The sequence below is a fragment of the Anguilla anguilla genome, chromosome 15 (genome assembly GCF_013347855.1).
Source record: "Anguilla anguilla isolate fAngAng1 chromosome 15, fAngAng1.pri, whole genome shotgun sequence".
In the NCBI taxonomy this organism is placed as follows: domain Eukaryota; kingdom Metazoa; phylum Chordata; class Actinopteri; order Anguilliformes; family Anguillidae; genus Anguilla; species Anguilla anguilla.
This window is the reverse complement of record NC_049215.1, coordinates 23453098-23469656: the sequence shown is the minus strand read 5'-3', so window position 1 is coordinate 23469656 and position 16559 is coordinate 23453098. Positions and strand designations below refer to the sequence as shown.

Sequence of the window (16559 nt, the reverse complement as noted above, 5' to 3'; positions counted from 1 at the left end):
GATTGTAGACACTCCCAGACCTGGGGCAGTACATGTGCAACATTGAACCATAAGAAAAAACTTCCTTGCCCATTGATTCAGTCCCATAAAACCAGTGTGAGGTCATTGTGAGTTGTCAGCTGTAGTCCTTTACAGTTCACTCCCTGTCTCCTCTCTCTCTCTCTCTCTCTCTCTCTCTCTCTCTCTCTGATGCAGGGAGCTGAAGACCAAGGTTGAGAAGGAGGACGCCAAGCGCGAGCTGCTAGGGACGGAGACCAACCTGGCCGACTCCCACTGCATCCGCTGCCTGCACCCCTTCAAGTTCCTGGTCAACAGCAAGCGCCAGTGTTTGGACTGCCGTCTGTATGCCTGCAAGGCCTGCTGCCGCTACAACAAGAAGGAGCGCGGCTGGGTTTGCGACTCCTGTCGCATGGCCAGGTGATCACATCACATCGCCAGATGATGTAACGTAGCAAGAGGAAGAGGTCAATGCTGTGGATGGGGAGGGGGGGAGAGGATGGGGGGGCATGGTTTAGAAACAAATGGCTAGGTTCTCAGAGACAGGGTTACGAGATCTGTTCCATGAAGTCGCTGGGTGATTTCCAAAAATTTCCTAAAGTTTGTAGCTTGAATTCTTCTCCCTCTGGGCCTTTGTTGTTACGGAGACCTTAGTTCCCCTCTCCTTACAGCTGGGTCATGCTGCGATCCCCAACAATGGACCCCGTTCTCCAGGGGAACCCCTTCCAGCTGACCCCAGCTGTCCAGCCCTCCTCCCCTCCCCACAGGACACTGTGCTCTACGCTGTCTTCCGGATAGGGACGGTGGAGCAGACTGTTAATCAGCCTAGTGCTAACAGCATACAGTGTGTTCCTAGATAGCATGGGGAGCCATCATCGCATTGCTGCAAAGTTGGGGCAAATCTGCTTTGTCATGAGGGAGTCTGGTGAGAGGTATACTTCCTGTTTTCCTCCATTCCCGGAATGGTTTGCTGATGTGCTGAGAATTAAAAACAAGGCTTTTATTCAGAAGTGAATCAGCGACACAGCTCTGGTATTGTGTCTTTCTGGATGCTGGGGAGAAATTCTCTCACTGTAGCGGAATGGACCGTGTCTCAGTGTGTGGTCTGAGGTTAGGCCAGACTGTGTGGCGCAGTCCGTAGGACGGCCAACTCAACCCATATTCCAAACCCCCCGCCCCAGCCTTCCACAAGGGTGACATTCTGCTTCCAGAGGTTATACATACAGAAGGATGAATTTTGTTTCACAATTATGAACAGAATTATCTCTTCTTTTTTCTTGGGTGCAGTGGTCACAGGTTGCATGCACCATAGGAACAATATCAATATTATATTAATCATAATTTCTGATCTCCATTCACTCTCATCTGTGAACGTTTATTGTTGTGTGTGGGCAGGATGCTGAAAATCGGAACCTTGGAATGGTACCACGAAAATGTGCGTGTCCGGTTCAAGCGCTTCGGCAGCGCCAAGGTGATGCGGTCCCTGTACAAGAGGCTGAACGGGATGCATGGCTCCCAGCCAGATCTGAGAGGTACGTACAGCGCACACAAACACAGCTTCTCCAAAGCCCGGGGTCACACAGCGATAAATCACCAATGTTCTCAGTAGTGCCCTCCGCTCATGGGACAGGGCCTAAATGTGAACCCCTAAACCCCTGAGAGTTATAGTATGTATTCCTCTGTGGGTTATTCTGGAAAGCACTAGTCCCAGATAACACCACACTATGTGGTAGCTATAGTATCCTGTGTTACCACAACATGCTATTTACACCATCATTTTAACCAATACAAAGTCTGCTATGGTGGGCAAAAAGCTTTACCATTGGTTTATATGAATCAGAGATCAGCCATGTGTGGTTTTGGCATTCACAAAGTCCCTCTGTCCTATTGCCTTCATTCATAGTGTAGTAACAGGTTTTCATGATGTTTCTAGTACTATACATGAACAGTCTTTGGAAATATGTGTTACACATCTGGTTGGGCTCATGTTCAGCCTGCTCCAGCACCTCACATCTTGAATTTTTATTTAAATTTAGTCTCTCTCAGGAAGTGCTTTCCTGCAGCTGCAGTGGAAGATTTCCTTCTTCCTTATCAAAAAGAGGGATGTGATCTTTTTCCATTTTTTGCCCATTCATGCGAGATTGGGCACTTGTAGCTAGGCCTGAGGGTTTCTCTTTGTTTGTCTTTGTTTGTGAGTGACGTATGGGGGTACATACAGTATGAACAGCCGTATGTGTGAAGCCATTCTGTTTGATGCGTGTGCTCAAGGGTCGCGTCGGGAGACCAGGGAGCCCCTCAAGGGTGTAAAACAGAGCCCTGGCGAGGCCTGCAGAACTCCTTGTGATCACAGCCGTCACATGCTCAACTGAGCGCCTGGAATTGGTCACCCCTCCCGCCCCCTCTGGCCATGCTTCTCCAAAAACAATGCTGTGTGTGCATGTGCTTTTGTGTGTGTGTGTGTGTGTGTGTGTATGTGCTGGCAGTTCTAAAATAAGAAGAGAGAGAAAAAGAAAGTGAGAGAAAGAAAGAGAAAGAGTTCTTTTGGTCTTTGGCTGTTAAAAATTGAGACATGAGACTCAGGCAAGCCAAAGGCGGGCACTGTTTTCTCTGGGGTGGGGAGTGGGGCCTTATTACAAAAGAAGACTTGTCTTGCAGTGCGACCCGCAGTATGACTCATAACTTGGAAAGTTGGTGATTGGTCTTTCTCTATTCTATTGAACGGAAGTGGAATTTTCTTTGAATTATGTTTTGGCTGTCAAAATGTCTTGTAGCTCACCTGGTCAGTGAGATTGACCCAAATAAGTGCAGGCCTCCTGAGTTGCCACCTTTACCTTCTCCTGTCAGGAGCCAATGTTCCTGAACTATTGTGAGGATACTGTGCTGTGGGAGGCACATGCATGCATCCTTTCAGATGAGATGTTCCTGACGCAGTGACGTAGTTTGGCTTGAATTCCATTAACTGCAAAGCTTAGTGGTTTCTGACAAGGTTCCAAGCATTGCTTTCTCAATTTTATCATCCCTCTTTCATCATCCCAAACAAATAAAATCCTTGCTCTCCACCCCCACCAGGTCTGTTGTGTCTGGATCTAATCACCCATGTGGATGTTATATGAAAACTACTAAAATTGTATTATTATTGTTAGTATTATTATTTTTATTATTACTATTTAGTAGTAGTAGTAGTAGTAGTATTAGTACAATTAGTAAAATGTACAATGGTCTGTAGAAAGTGGAGTTCTGTGCCTCCCTCCTGTGCTGGTAATGTGTTAATGTGTTATTGAACGGAGTATGTGTTTGATATACGACTGTGAGTGCTTGAGCTGCTTTTAATGGACTTGTGCGTTCTTGCTCACTCTCCCAGGTCCCCGTGATGAAGACACGCACAGCATGCCTGACGTGCTTGGTGAGTACAGGCCGCAGATCACAGATCCGGGGGATGGTCAGGGAGCGAGTGGAACCAAGGGGAGGTCTGCACATGCCTGAATTTACATTCACAGAGGACAGTGTTCTCTGGAAGCAATTCTGTACCCTATACTTTTCTTGTTCAGTTTGTTTGGGGCAATTGCTTTGCCATAATTTGGTTTTCTTGCACAAAGTATTTGGAATTGGTCCCATGAGAAAAAACATTTTTTTTTGTTGGTCAAACCTCTTCAGGGTTCCCATAAGCTAAATATCACAATTGGGCCACTCAGACGGTGGTAGAGCAACTACCCCCCTCCACACCCCACACCCCTCAAGATCTGTTGAAAGCTATTCTCTGAGCACTCAGTACTTGCCTTAAAAAGTCAATAAAAAGTCAAACTTAATTCATAAATCATAATCAAATGTGCAGCAGAACTGAGAGTGACATGAGCCAATCAGACTAGGTTACAGACAAACAACCATGGCTAAATAATCCATGACAAACCTTGAGAAAAAGGGGGGAAAAACACAAGCTCGTTCCCATTAAGTTTACCCAAAAAGAGCATCTGATTGGCTGCCATGCCGATTGTTACACAATCATTTACTCTGAAGAAGAGCTGTAGATCATTAGGGGAAAGAAAAGTGACAAAGAGGCTAACAAATATGTGCAAAGTGAAAGGAGTTTTTGCCGTGGATGTGTGAATGCTCTTTAATGCAGTCTTCCTTTTCTTCCACAGGTGCGTACGATGGCCATGACGAGGACCACATTGACGCTTCAGACGGGCAGAGATACAGGCTGGTAAAAAAGAAAGAAATGAAAACACCCCTCCTTTTCAGAAACCTCTTTCAGCCTAGTCAACACGTCAGCCTTGCATCTTCATTGTCTTTTGACCATGCGCTGGAAAGGGATGTTATTTTCTGCTGATTTATTCAGTTCAGAAACCTCACGGCTTCCATTAGGAATCCTGACGAATTAGGAGCAACCGTCTGCTAATGGTGTGGAGTGTTTTTTATCTAGCTCCCCTGCCCTTATTTTCAACATCCAAGCTCTGTGTCACACCCACGCTGAAAAAAAATATCACGTCAGTGCAGTACGTTTCCTCAGCAGCATCTCAGCAGTAAAGCAAACAAGTTGGAAACACACTATCAAGTAGGCTTAGGGTGTGCACAGAAGTGCACACAGCTGTACTGATGACCAAAATGGGATTGGGGGAAAAAGGGTGGATGGATTCCATTTAAACTCCTCAAGCAGCTTCGACAGCCTGTGTTCAGCTCCTTTTATTTTAATAAATCTTCACAATGAACAGACAGCCGACAGGAAGAGGGCTCAAACAAATGCTCAGAATGTTTTGTTTAGTTGAATGCGCCTCTGGTGAGCACCCGTAGCCATTTGCAAAGCCCCTCGTGTTCCAGTTCACATCCGACTAATTCTTAGAAATTATCTTCATAACCGACTCAGAGTTTGGGGCTGTTTCAGCTCCTTCTGAAGTAATAGTACATCTATCTTCTGCCAGGAAATGTTGCAAGTCTTGGAAATGAGTATTTACATAAGTCTGTGTCACTGGAGTCTTTAGCCGCTCGGGTGTGGCTTGCCAGCTCAATTCATTAGATCAAGGAAAAGTTAACATCTTCATAAGGCTCCCATATTAGCATGTTTATGGTTATACAGTATGTCTTGTTACACAAATGTTCCGATTACATTGGTTTTGATGGGGGCATACAGTAAGACACTGCTTTCTCTCATAAATATATAATAGGTCTGTTGTAGAGGTAGATACACCAAGCCCACAGAATAACAGAAAGTATGATGCAGGCTCTGTAGGAGGAGGTCAACAACTTAACACACTGCCCTCGTGTCAAACTTCTCCTTCAGAAAGTGCCCCCTGGTGGTGTACTACAGGTCACTCACAGAAGTTACAAAACTGCATAAGTATGATATGAGTATAGCTTCATGTTATTTTAATTATCATTCAGTTCTTTGGTAGAAGCTCTCATCCAAGGCAAATTGAAAGGCTTTCATGGAAAGATGCTGACAATGCAATTTATTCTGGCAGGACTATCCCATATTGCAAAACATTTTTTTCAGTGACTGCTTAATGCATAATGATTGTCCAAGATCTCTTTGCCAAAATCTGTGCCTGTGTGAGTGCATTTGGCAATACTGACCCTGTGTGACTGTACTTCTGCTTGTTGAGATTGCCCTCATCACTTCTTTGAAACCTAATCTTCAAGAGCCGAGGTTAGTTTAAACTGATTGTTCCACCAAATTTTAGTTTAAGGGAAAAAAACGTGCTTGGTAAAATGGTTAAAATCATAAGGCATATGCAATATACTATGACAGAATTGGGTACAGTACAGTGTTGACGCTTTCATATATGTAATTTGTATATTGTCCAAATTGGTATGTTCGAGGTCCCTGCATCAGAAATGGTTATATTACCTTAGATGACTGGGCCCAGTGTATCATTTTAACACTGTCTAAAATGTCCTGGTGTAAAAAAATTTTGATTCAACATGGTCAACATTCAAAGGTACAGTATTTCTCGGTTATTCAAATGTGGACATAGATTTTCTATTCTGATGTGGCCCGTGAACAGGCCATATTTATACTTGATATACGTAAATGTCTGTGCATCCAACAAGTTTTCTATTCTGATTTGGACCATGAACAGGCCATATTTGTACTTAATATTATGTCTGCATAACCATCAACCGCTTCTGCAATGCCACATATTCTCATTTATGTATAACAGGTTAGAGTCAGTTCCATTTCAACCACTCCTGAGTCAATTCAGGAAATTAATTTAAATTCAGTTAATTAGTTGAAAAACCTTCATAGAAAATTATTGGCACTTTTTGATTTGTGATTTGAATTTCAGTTAGATTTTTATTCCCTGAAACCACCCAATTGAAATTGAATTAAGCCCCAAATTTTATGCATGGCATGTCATGGCTTGTGTATTATTTATAAATCCCTGCATGTACCTACATGTAAACCTTGCCTTGGCTCCTGAGTGTTAGAGTTTCAGGGCCGTCAGTGGGTTTCTGCAGCACAGACGTAGTCCAAATGGGGCCCCAATCAGCTTTGTTCCCTGGTGACTGTGTCTCTGTCTCAATGCCCTTTAAGATACGAAAGACCAAGCGTCTGCTTTCCGTTCACCCCCTCGATTTCGATCTGGACAATGAGTACGCCACTCACTCTCGCCGCCAGTCCCTTCAGGTACCGGCCACACAAGGCCTAATCCCTCCGCTAACCCCTCCCCTACCCCCTCCCTCTCTATCCCATCAGACAGAGGAACCAAAGAATGTTGGCTCAGCTCACTCTGTACCTTAGGGGAAATGTAACTGCATTGTTGGGCAAGGGATTTACAACTCGTTCCAGGAGAGTCCGTGTGTACACCGATTTTTATTACAATTATTCTGGCTTGCATTTCCAAACAGCTGTACACACCAGTGTTGGTTCTGACCAGACAACAGCAAAACCTTCTCACCTAGGACACACGTGAGGCCTATAGCTGTAGCTCACACCTTTATTCACAATTGTATATATGTATGTCAGATGGAATATATGATTTGGCTGTTTCAGTGAATCAAAAACATGAGTTGGCATGAAATCCTAAACAGAACAGCTGATGTCATGCATCGCTGCCATAGAGACAGGATGGCAGGTCTCCAGAAATTGAGTATGACAAAGTGGATGATGCCTATCTGTTTGCCTAGCCTTGCAATCTCGTTGATTGTGTTCTGAGTAAAAGAGATTGACGTACAGTACCCTCTGGAAATAAGGCGAAGGGAATCAAGTGCTTGCTTCTTCAATTTAAGACAAAAGCTAATCAACAGGCAATCTCCAGGAAAAAAAATGTTTGAAGGAGGCAGGCCAAGCTCACGGGCCAGCAACTGGGAGTAAAACTGCTTGTGTGCCTTAATGCATTTTGAGTGTGAGGAGCTGCTAATGAAATCCAGCATATGAATTTCTCAGGACAGCACTTCAGAGCACATTCCATCTGGCTTTTTTTTTTTCCTGTGGATTTCAGGAGAACCTCATTCTGAGATGTTGACCTGTAAGTGAACCCTAGGGATGAGCTACATACAATCTTTTCAGTTCCTCTGTTTTTCCCTAATGCTGAGAAGGAGGCTAAACCTGATATAATATTGAGTAGTAATGAATCAGTGCTAAACGTGTTTTTTGCAGGACTGAATTCCATTGTTGGGCAGTAGCAAAGCTGCTAGTTTAACTACATATTCCATTAGCATGGTGGTAGCATCATTATTTTCCATATCAAATAGCTTTTCGGTAGTGAAACTTTTTTATTGATCAAGCAGCCTAGTAGCATCCACAAAAAATATATTTGTTTCATTTTCCCAAGTATTTCCCAGATTCAAACACAAAAATAATAATTTTATTCAGCGATACAGTGTGACGGTCAAGTCATGCAGAACTTTCAAAAACAAATTGTTTGCCAGCTACACTACTCAAACCTTAAGTATCCACCCAGCCCAGTTAAGCAGAAACAAAAACTTTTATTTCACTTGTCTTTTCAGGACTGATTCTGAATCAGCATTCTGAGCTGATGCATATCAAGGCTATGGAGACAGCGCCACAGTGCTGATCAGGAATCAGTCCTTAAAGACAAGTGGAAAAATATCTACCAGCAACAACACAAAAAGACTCAGCCATGTACTTATTAGACCAATTTGTTTAAGTGGCATTTTATATATAAATGTATTTATTTACCTCAAAGACTACATTTGGCATGAAGTATCTTCAGTGTAGCAAATTAATTTTGCCATGTAGCGTGTTGCATGTCCTGCTAAATTCCTCTAAGCAATGCCTTTCATGCAGCTGAGTTATGTTTTTTGGTAAGTAATCGGTAGCTTAGCTTGCTACATTTCCCAAGTAGCTTGCCCAACACTGCTGAAGTTTATGTATCTTAATGTCAGTATGCTAGAGTATTTAATCCTGAACACCCTTCCAACTGGTAATTTGGTATTGTTAATTACTATAAATTTCTGTCTGGTGATACTGACATGTGACACCAGCATGTATTTTGGACCAAAACCATTAAAAAGGTACTTAAGGTGAAAAAAAAAAGATGTGTTTGAAGTCCTCTCATACACTTCTTTTCAAAACCTGACCTGCTGCTGTTGTGGGCATTACTATGGCAACCGGCAACCACCCACCCCCCTGCCCATCGGCGCAGAGAGCGGTGGAGTCTTTTGTACCACTCTTGAAGATGCTATCAGGTTTCACCTCCTCAACAACGTCTAATGCATTCCCCCTCTTTCTTTGCATGTGTTTTAAATTCACCCTCACAGCCCACCCCCATTGCTTTCAGCCACAAACCACGTCACCTTCACCCACCACCACCCTCACCTGCGATACAACACTGAAACTCTGATTGTTTACCTTTTAATAACAATTATTTATTATATATTGCACTGTATATATACACACACGCACACACACACACAAACACACAGAAGAGTTTCATGTGTTTTCCTTCTGACAAACACAAGTGGATGAAGGAACCATGGGAAAAACATGGCCGCCTATTCCAGAAAGCTTCTGTAGAAGGCAGGTCATTTAGGCGGCTTTGCAGTGCTCAGTACTTTAATTTGACACGTGACAATAGAGCTCTGGAGTGGTACCAGCCACACCGCCCTGTGATCAGTGCGTCACAGGGTAACACAGCTAAATTCCAGAACATTTGGTGTCCAGATCATCTACTTTCCCTTTTTTTCCCCATAAAAACCTGGCCATCAAACTCTCACACGCTCACACATTAGTGAGAACAGGCGACAGCATATTCCCTGACCTTGTCTCTCCTTTCCCTCTCCGGTTTGCTCTTTAACCTGCAATTCTGCTTTCAGCTGTAACGCATGCCGTGATTCACAATGCCTGAGGACGCTTGGCGAATGTGCTGGGAAAAAGTATTTTCTGGCGTGGCCATGGCAGGCCAGCTGGGCATTGTGGGAAGATTCTGTGTGTAGAGCGCTCTTGTTTCCACAGTACCCGGGAAGCCTGGAGGGCATGACCCGGCGCAGGTCGATGATGGCGGAGGCCGATGTGGCGTCCGTGTTCCAGCAGATCCTGGAAGAGCAGGCCGGTCACGACCGCCAGTTCAACACGGAGGTGCACCTGCACGTCCATCGCCGCAAGAGTCTGGAAAAAGCCTCGCGCTCTGGTGAGGATCACATGACCTGCACACTGTCACATGGGATGTACTGTACACACATACGCACCTCCACATGGGATGTACATGCTTAAATACAAGCCTTCTCATTGGGTATACATGCTTAAAAATCATATATATAAACACTGACTGAAACACACATAAACACATGTAAACACATACATATCCATAAACACACTGATAGAAATGCACATACACACACAAAACCACACGCATGAACAGGAATACAAAATACACACAAATAAACACATATATACAAACACATAAATCAACATGTGCAAATGACCACAAATATGCATAAACACAGACACGTGCACACGATCACACACGCACTCAAATACAGTCGCTAAATTATTATTTCCTGCCCATCTGGTTGAAGCTGAAATGCACATTTACTTGCAAAGCTGAATGGGTCATCCTGACCTATTTTCAGTGACTGATTGAGTATCTCTTCATCAGTTTAACACAGTGTCACTTTCTCTCATTAGTTATTCCCTTGTCTGAGTGAGCATGGTTAGCAAGTGTACTGGTACCTCTTTGGGCCCCTCCTTATCTCTCCTAAATGCTGGGAGCATAAGATGGACAGGGAGAGAGGAATGTTGGAGCTGGTTTAGATAAGATGGCTTCAGTTTTTGTTCCCCTAGTTTGTTCTTTTAGCTGTTTTTAAACAGATTCTCTATAGCAACCAGATGGTTGTTTGGTTGCTATAGATGCATTTCTGCCATCCTTTCTACTTCATTACTGTAGTAGGATTGTGCTTGATCTTACCCCTCACTGAATATTTTCACTGAAGATCTGTAAAATGAAAACATCTCTGCTTTGACGGTCAGAGAGACGGCTTTCAGTAGTGCACACAATTCTATGGTTCTGGCCCCTACAATCCTCTCTTGTTCTTATGGTTACAGCAGCAGTGACTCACCTGGGCATCAAACACATGACCTACGGGTAACCTACTAGTTACTAGTAGCCTACAAGCTCAATCCGTTATCTATCACTCCTTAAGAAAGATTATTAAAATCCAGATTTTGCTACCATCCTCGTCCTCTCCTGTCCCCTCCTCAGATGATGGGCAGTTCAGTGAGCACAGGATGATGCGCTCACGCTCCCTGTCCAAGATCATCCCCCCCAACGGCCCACAGCGCCACTACTACCATGACATGGACTCCTCCGAAGAAGAGGAGGGCCAGCGGGCCCCCCTCTACCAGTTGCCCCCCCGCCGCCGAAGCCACGCCTCCTCCCAGGAGAACGTCCACCAGGCCCCGCCCCAGGTACGTGCGGCTGTGTGGTAGAGCATCTGTAATGACCACCTTGAGTGAGGGTCTCAGATTGAAATAGCATCCCAGAACGCTCTCTCCTACAGAACAGTGTCCCCATCAGTGCACAGTTTTCTGCATGGTCTGAAAGGAAGACCACCCTCTATTATTATTATTATTATTATTATTACCAGTGTTTTTAAGTTACGTTTATTCATTTTGTCCTTTATTAGCTACTTTGTAAAAAAAAAAAGTTACAGCGCAGCTAAAAGAAACATTCATGCTAAATGGGTTTGGTGTTGATTGTGTTGTTGTGTCTCTGGGTCATGCTTTAGTTCTGGTGGAATGATGTACGGACACTTAAGGAGAGATGAATGATTAGAAAATAATTGAAATACTTATCTCCACTTTTCACTTTAGTTCTTTGTTATATTGTTAATTTATTTTGGTTTTTGGGTCCTCCTGTTAAAATGAACCTTGTGCAAGGCCTGAATAAAATTCTCTCATTTCCTGCAGAATAGCTAATACAGGCAGTAAGGTTATAATTATGGTTTTCATTGTAAATGTTTTCTGAAAATTAATACAATTTTGAGAGCCCACTTCACAGACAACAAGCTATTCAATAATAAGCATCTGTATGTTTCTTACTTCATAAATTAAGGAGTACTGGGGCATAGCAAGGAGGTGACTCATTCATTTGTGATTTCTATCCCTATAATCATGCAATTACTTGTTGTGGTTGTGGAAAACATATTGTTTCATTGCTTGAATAAGTTTTATTTGACTATGGGGTAAAACTGACTGTTACCCACCTTGCAATCCAGAGCATATTCATGTATATGTAAAAGAATGTGTGTCTGTGTGTGTGTGTGCGCACGCGTGTGTGTGTGTATTGTATTCACACTTTATTTATGAGTAAAATATGGATTGGGGCATGAAGCAGAAAGGCAACCTCAGATACATTTTACTTTCTTTGATTCCTGACATGGGTGGAGCATCCTGAACCATAAAAGAACCTCTGGACTTCAGCTGAGTTCCAAATCTAGGTCTCCCACACAACCCCAGCCCACCCCCCCCCCCCCCCCCCCACCCCCTTTTCCCCCACCACACCCCTACCTTCTTCTCCAAAACTGAGCTCTGAAGCAATGCCTTCTGGGATTCAGATATTGGCAGTGGTGGAGACAGCTGTTAGATCAGTCTGGGTGCATTCTCTCTTGTCTGATGAGGAGGAGTGGATAGGAAGGGGGGATTGGGCCAGATGTCTTTACAGTAAGATGTTTCTGTTCGTCTGTGTCTGGCCACTGTACAGTACAGTGTGGCTTGTGTCTGTCACTCTGTCTATCAGGTTGGGTATTATTTCCGTGACTCCTGTCTTTGTGGGTCTTCATTTCAAGCCCTTCCATGTTGTGTTATAATGGCCATGTTTTTCCGCTGCTTAGCAACCAAGAAGTTCCAGCAGGGCCAAAGACCATGACACAAAGAGGAGGCTTAGCTGGCTCAGGAATAGTGTTTTTGAGACAAATATGCAGCAGCTGCAGGGTTGTCAGTGGATTTGAAAACACAAGCTTGAAAGAATAATTCACAGGAATACCAAGCTTTTTGCCAAAATGTCTTTGTGCTTGCTGGAGTTCATGTTTCAGTGACCTTGACTAGAGCTTCACAAACAGTAGATGTAAAACAACCCCTTGATATCAAACATCCGCCACCATTTTTCACTACTTGAATTCCTTTTCGACCAGCATTCTTCTGCCAACATCAAACCCAACCAATCCACATATCTTTTTGAGAAATAAAATTATTACTTGTTTAAAAACACTTTTTTCTCTGAGCATTTGTAGTAGTATAATATATAGCTCATTACCCATCTTGTTTATTTTAGCCCTTTTTTGGTCATCTTTATTTGGTGTTCACTTTATGTCAGCCAATCTGTGAAGAAGTGTGCATAGCATTGATCCAGAGAAAATCAGGCCCTATACTGCACATTCTGTGCTAATGCATGTTAAATCCACGTAGTCTTCACCTCCATCTTGATGTCATGTTAAATACATTTTCTGTCTTGGCCTATAATATATTGCTTTCAAACATTTTACTGTCTATTGAAACACCAATATAAATCAATCAACCGGTCTTGAAAAACTTTTCAGAGATAATAAATCTGTTGTGGTAGGAAACGAGAGAAAAAGCGGCTTGATTAATATCAGCCATAAGCACAATTTTGCAGGGGTGATATTTCTCATTCCATGGTCTATTAATAAGTAGTAGGGAATTGATGTTCCTGAAAAGTGGTTTTCCAACTGACAGTTAAAACTTTCAAAAGTTCTCTAGTTCTTTTAAAAGGAACATCAGTTCTACAGTCAGGGAATAAAAGCCAGCTGTTTCCATGCTATGAAGGTAAGTTTAATCAACGACACACTGCAGCAGTTATATCACTACTTTGTGGGGTGCAATTCTTCCATGTGATACTTATTATGACACGTGTGGATAAAAGGAAATGGGGAAGATCGGTTTTCCTGCATTCTGTGTTGTTCCTGCTCATCTCTTTCTCTCTCCAAAATTGTAATGGACATGCTGTAAATGCTTTCTAAATTGATCAATGGTGTTTGGATATTCCTCTCCCACTCTCTCTCTGTCTCTCTCTCTGTGTGACAGGAACTTGTTCAGGATGTGTAACACTTTGGATTCCAATTATTTGTTCAGTCAAAACAGCTTCCCAGTGATCAGCTCAAAAAGCTTCTATAATAATATCTGTATATTCTGTAATTCTGCCTTGTTGACAGCGTTAGTGATATGCTTATAGTGTGACAGGCCTCGATACATAGATATATTTGACCATTAAAATGTAGTTTTTGGTTACCAGTTAAAAGAAGCTAATGTAAAGATTGGTACTCGGAAACTCATACATTATACTTTGTAAAAAATAATAATGATGAAGAAATTCAAAGGCCTCTCTCTCTCTCACAGCGTTCTGAGGTAGTCTTTCCTTCTTGGTTGCGGGCCTCACTGTTTTTCTCTTTCTGTCTTTTGTTTCTTCCTTTCTTGCCTCCCCATTGGCTCTGCTGTAGATCAATGAGTTGAACAAGCGCATGTCTGCCATTGAAAGCCTTCTTAATCGCCTGGAGCAGAAAATGACCATACCACCAGAGCAGGTAAAAGCCCAGGATTACCAATGACAACTGCGTCACACTGTATTGGGCCTTCTTACGTAGTTAGAAGCTCACTGATGAATGCATTGCAACTCATTATGCATAGAGATTGTGAATGGATACTCAGGAGGCAATAAGCTTCAATAATAAGCCTTGCAGTGACGATGGTTAGCCAACATTAGCACAAGTTAGTAAATGTTCTATAAAGAATGAGCAATGGGTGACCAGCTAAAATACCATAAAGGAATGTAGAGAAGTATAATGTGGTTATATATTTTCATTTTTGCCTTATTCTCAAGTTTACCAGTGGTTTAAAAATTTTACTTCAGGGTTGATATTGCTGTTGATATTTCTATGTGGGGGAAAAAGTCAAACGGTAGTTGCATCAAAAGGAGCCTCTCAGTGTTTTCTGGAGGCAACATTTCAGCCATTTTCCTCATCTTAAATCACAGAGTGGGGCAGAGAGGAAGGAATGTCTTTTCTGGTTCAGCAGCAGAGCAAATCCATGAGTTTTTTTAATTTACCAGCCCAGACGAACACAATTAAAATTGCCTCTGATGCTCAGTGCATAAATAAAATATTTATATATTTTTTGTCTCCAGTTTCAACTCTTCCCTTGTACAGAAAAGGTGACGCATTGTTTTAAGCTGGCACTCGTACTATTTAACTTTACATTATTTATTTTCCTGGCAGCCGTCCTCATGCAAGGCAACCTATATTACACATTATATTTCACACAGTTTTCCATTTATGCAGCTGGATTTTAACTCAAGGGTACAACAGCAGTGCCCCACCTGGGAGTCAAGCCTCACAACTTCTGGTTAAAAGCCTGGAGTGGTCCTTAACCATTGGTCCCAGGGGTGGCCTGGCCCAAACGGTGCCTGGGCCATGTCCCTCCCCCTGCCCTGACTGTTGACCCCGCCTTGATCCTGTTCTCTTCCGCAGCCTGCCAGTCTGTCAGAGGCAGAGCTGGAGGAGAGGAAACTGAGGAGGAAGCTGGACGAGCTGACGGGCAACATCAGCGACAAGGGCCTCTCGTCTGACGATGAGGAAGCCAAGAAGGCCCCGGGGCCCAAGGAGACCCCAGCAAAGAGTGCTGCTCGGGGGAATGCGCTCCCCACCGGGCCCCCTCTCCAGCCAGCCATTCTGAGCTCCTCCAGCGATGAGCTTCCATCTGAAGCACATAAGGTGGGTGCTGTCCCCTGCCCCAGCATCACGGTGATATCCTCTCATCAGAAGTCAAACAGGATTTCCCAAAATCGCTATAGCAGTTTGTGCTTCACATCTATATTCTCTAACCAGGAATTCATTCCTTTTGTAATACATTTTCAAAGACCATTTATCCCCTCTCCCCTCTGCTTCATTAGTTCCACTCAGAAAAAATTCCATATGCCCGCCACCTACCAGTTGCTATCAATCAGTTCTCTTCTGATTGGTGTTTGCTACGTCCTGGAGTACTGTGTAGAGTGTAGGATTTAAAGTAATGTGTAGTTCTCATGCAAGCACAACAGAGGAGTGCACACACTTCAGTACGTCCCTGGGTGCCGGTAGGACAGCATGTCTTCAAAAATAAAATTCATACTGGACAGGGAAAATAGCCAAAAACTAAATAAATTACATTCTACATTACAATCATTTTGCAGATGCTCTTATTGGACTTACAGAAGTCATTGTATTCTCAAGAATAGAAATGGTTACGTTTTTTTTTTTTTTTTGAAAAAAAAATGCATTTTGGGTCTGGAAAGACAAAATGGCTGTCTCTGTCCCCAATAAAATACCTAATAGTATCTCAAAATAATTGGCGTTCAATCGATTGGTGTGTTCTGAGTTGCACTTGGATGAAAGCAGACGCTTTTCTGACAGGGAAAGTAAGCAGGTGACCGTGCGGTGATGCCCTATGAAAACCGAATGAATTGCAGTGCATCCCATGGTCATGAAAATCTGCACAAATGAATGAGGCTCAGTCTGTCTCTAAAGAATCTACATTTAGAGCATCCTATTCACTCCTCTCCAGAAAGCTTGCTGAATAGTCACTTTGCAAAGGACTCATCCTATTACTTTGGAACAGAAGGCCTGAGAGAAGTTGTTGTCTTAATGGGCTTGTTTTCCTACCTGGATTAAAGAACACCCTATTGATTTTTTCACGGTTAGGTTTTTAAAAGGAAAGAAATATAGCAAGCAAAGAGAAAAAACTGAGTGCCCACCCCATAAAAAGGTTTTAATGCCTTTTTGCCATTAAAAAACTGTGAGCAGTATTTTTTTATATGAATATTTAACAACTTGTATTATTTTAATATTAAAAAGTAAAATAAGTAATCTTTAAAAAATAATATTCAAATATAAAGTCTTGAATTTGAATGCTACAAGTATTTGAATATGATATTATAACATTATTTTATTTAAGTACATTTGTAATATGCATCACATATCATTTATAATAATGATATTATTATATTGGCTTTAGGGATGTGCCAGGTTCAAAATGGACTCGAGGGTTATGGTCTCAGATCCCACCACGGAGCGGATTTGCCTTCACACTTGACAATTAACTTGAATTTTTTTCGGAAACA

The 16559-nt window shown here is 42.7% G+C and overlaps 1 protein-coding gene across 6 annotated transcripts in view; it reads left to right on the top strand.

The window, feature by feature from the left end:
• The window catches only part of mlphb (melanophilin b), a 34475-nt gene that overhangs the window by 13272 nt on the left and 4644 nt on the right, over nucleotides 1-16559 (top strand). For 5 of the 6 annotated variants that reach the window (XM_035394728.1, XM_035394727.1, XM_035394723.1 and 2 more), the window contains exons 3-11: nucleotides 196-417; nucleotides 1393-1529; nucleotides 3359-3400; nucleotides 4137-4198; nucleotides 6527-6619; nucleotides 9410-9584; nucleotides 10656-10861; nucleotides 13909-13992; nucleotides 14935-15177. In XM_035394728.1, the coding sequence (XP_035250619.1) occupies nucleotides 196-417; nucleotides 1393-1529; nucleotides 3359-3400; nucleotides 4137-4198; nucleotides 6527-6619; nucleotides 9410-9584; nucleotides 10656-10861; nucleotides 13909-13992; nucleotides 14935-15177 (1264 nt within the window). The remainder of the gene's footprint in view (nucleotides 1-195; nucleotides 418-1392; nucleotides 1530-3358; nucleotides 3401-4136; nucleotides 4199-6526; nucleotides 6620-9409; nucleotides 9585-10655; nucleotides 10862-13908; nucleotides 13993-14934; nucleotides 15178-16559) is intronic. The other variant, XM_035394726.1, reaches the window with a different exon arrangement.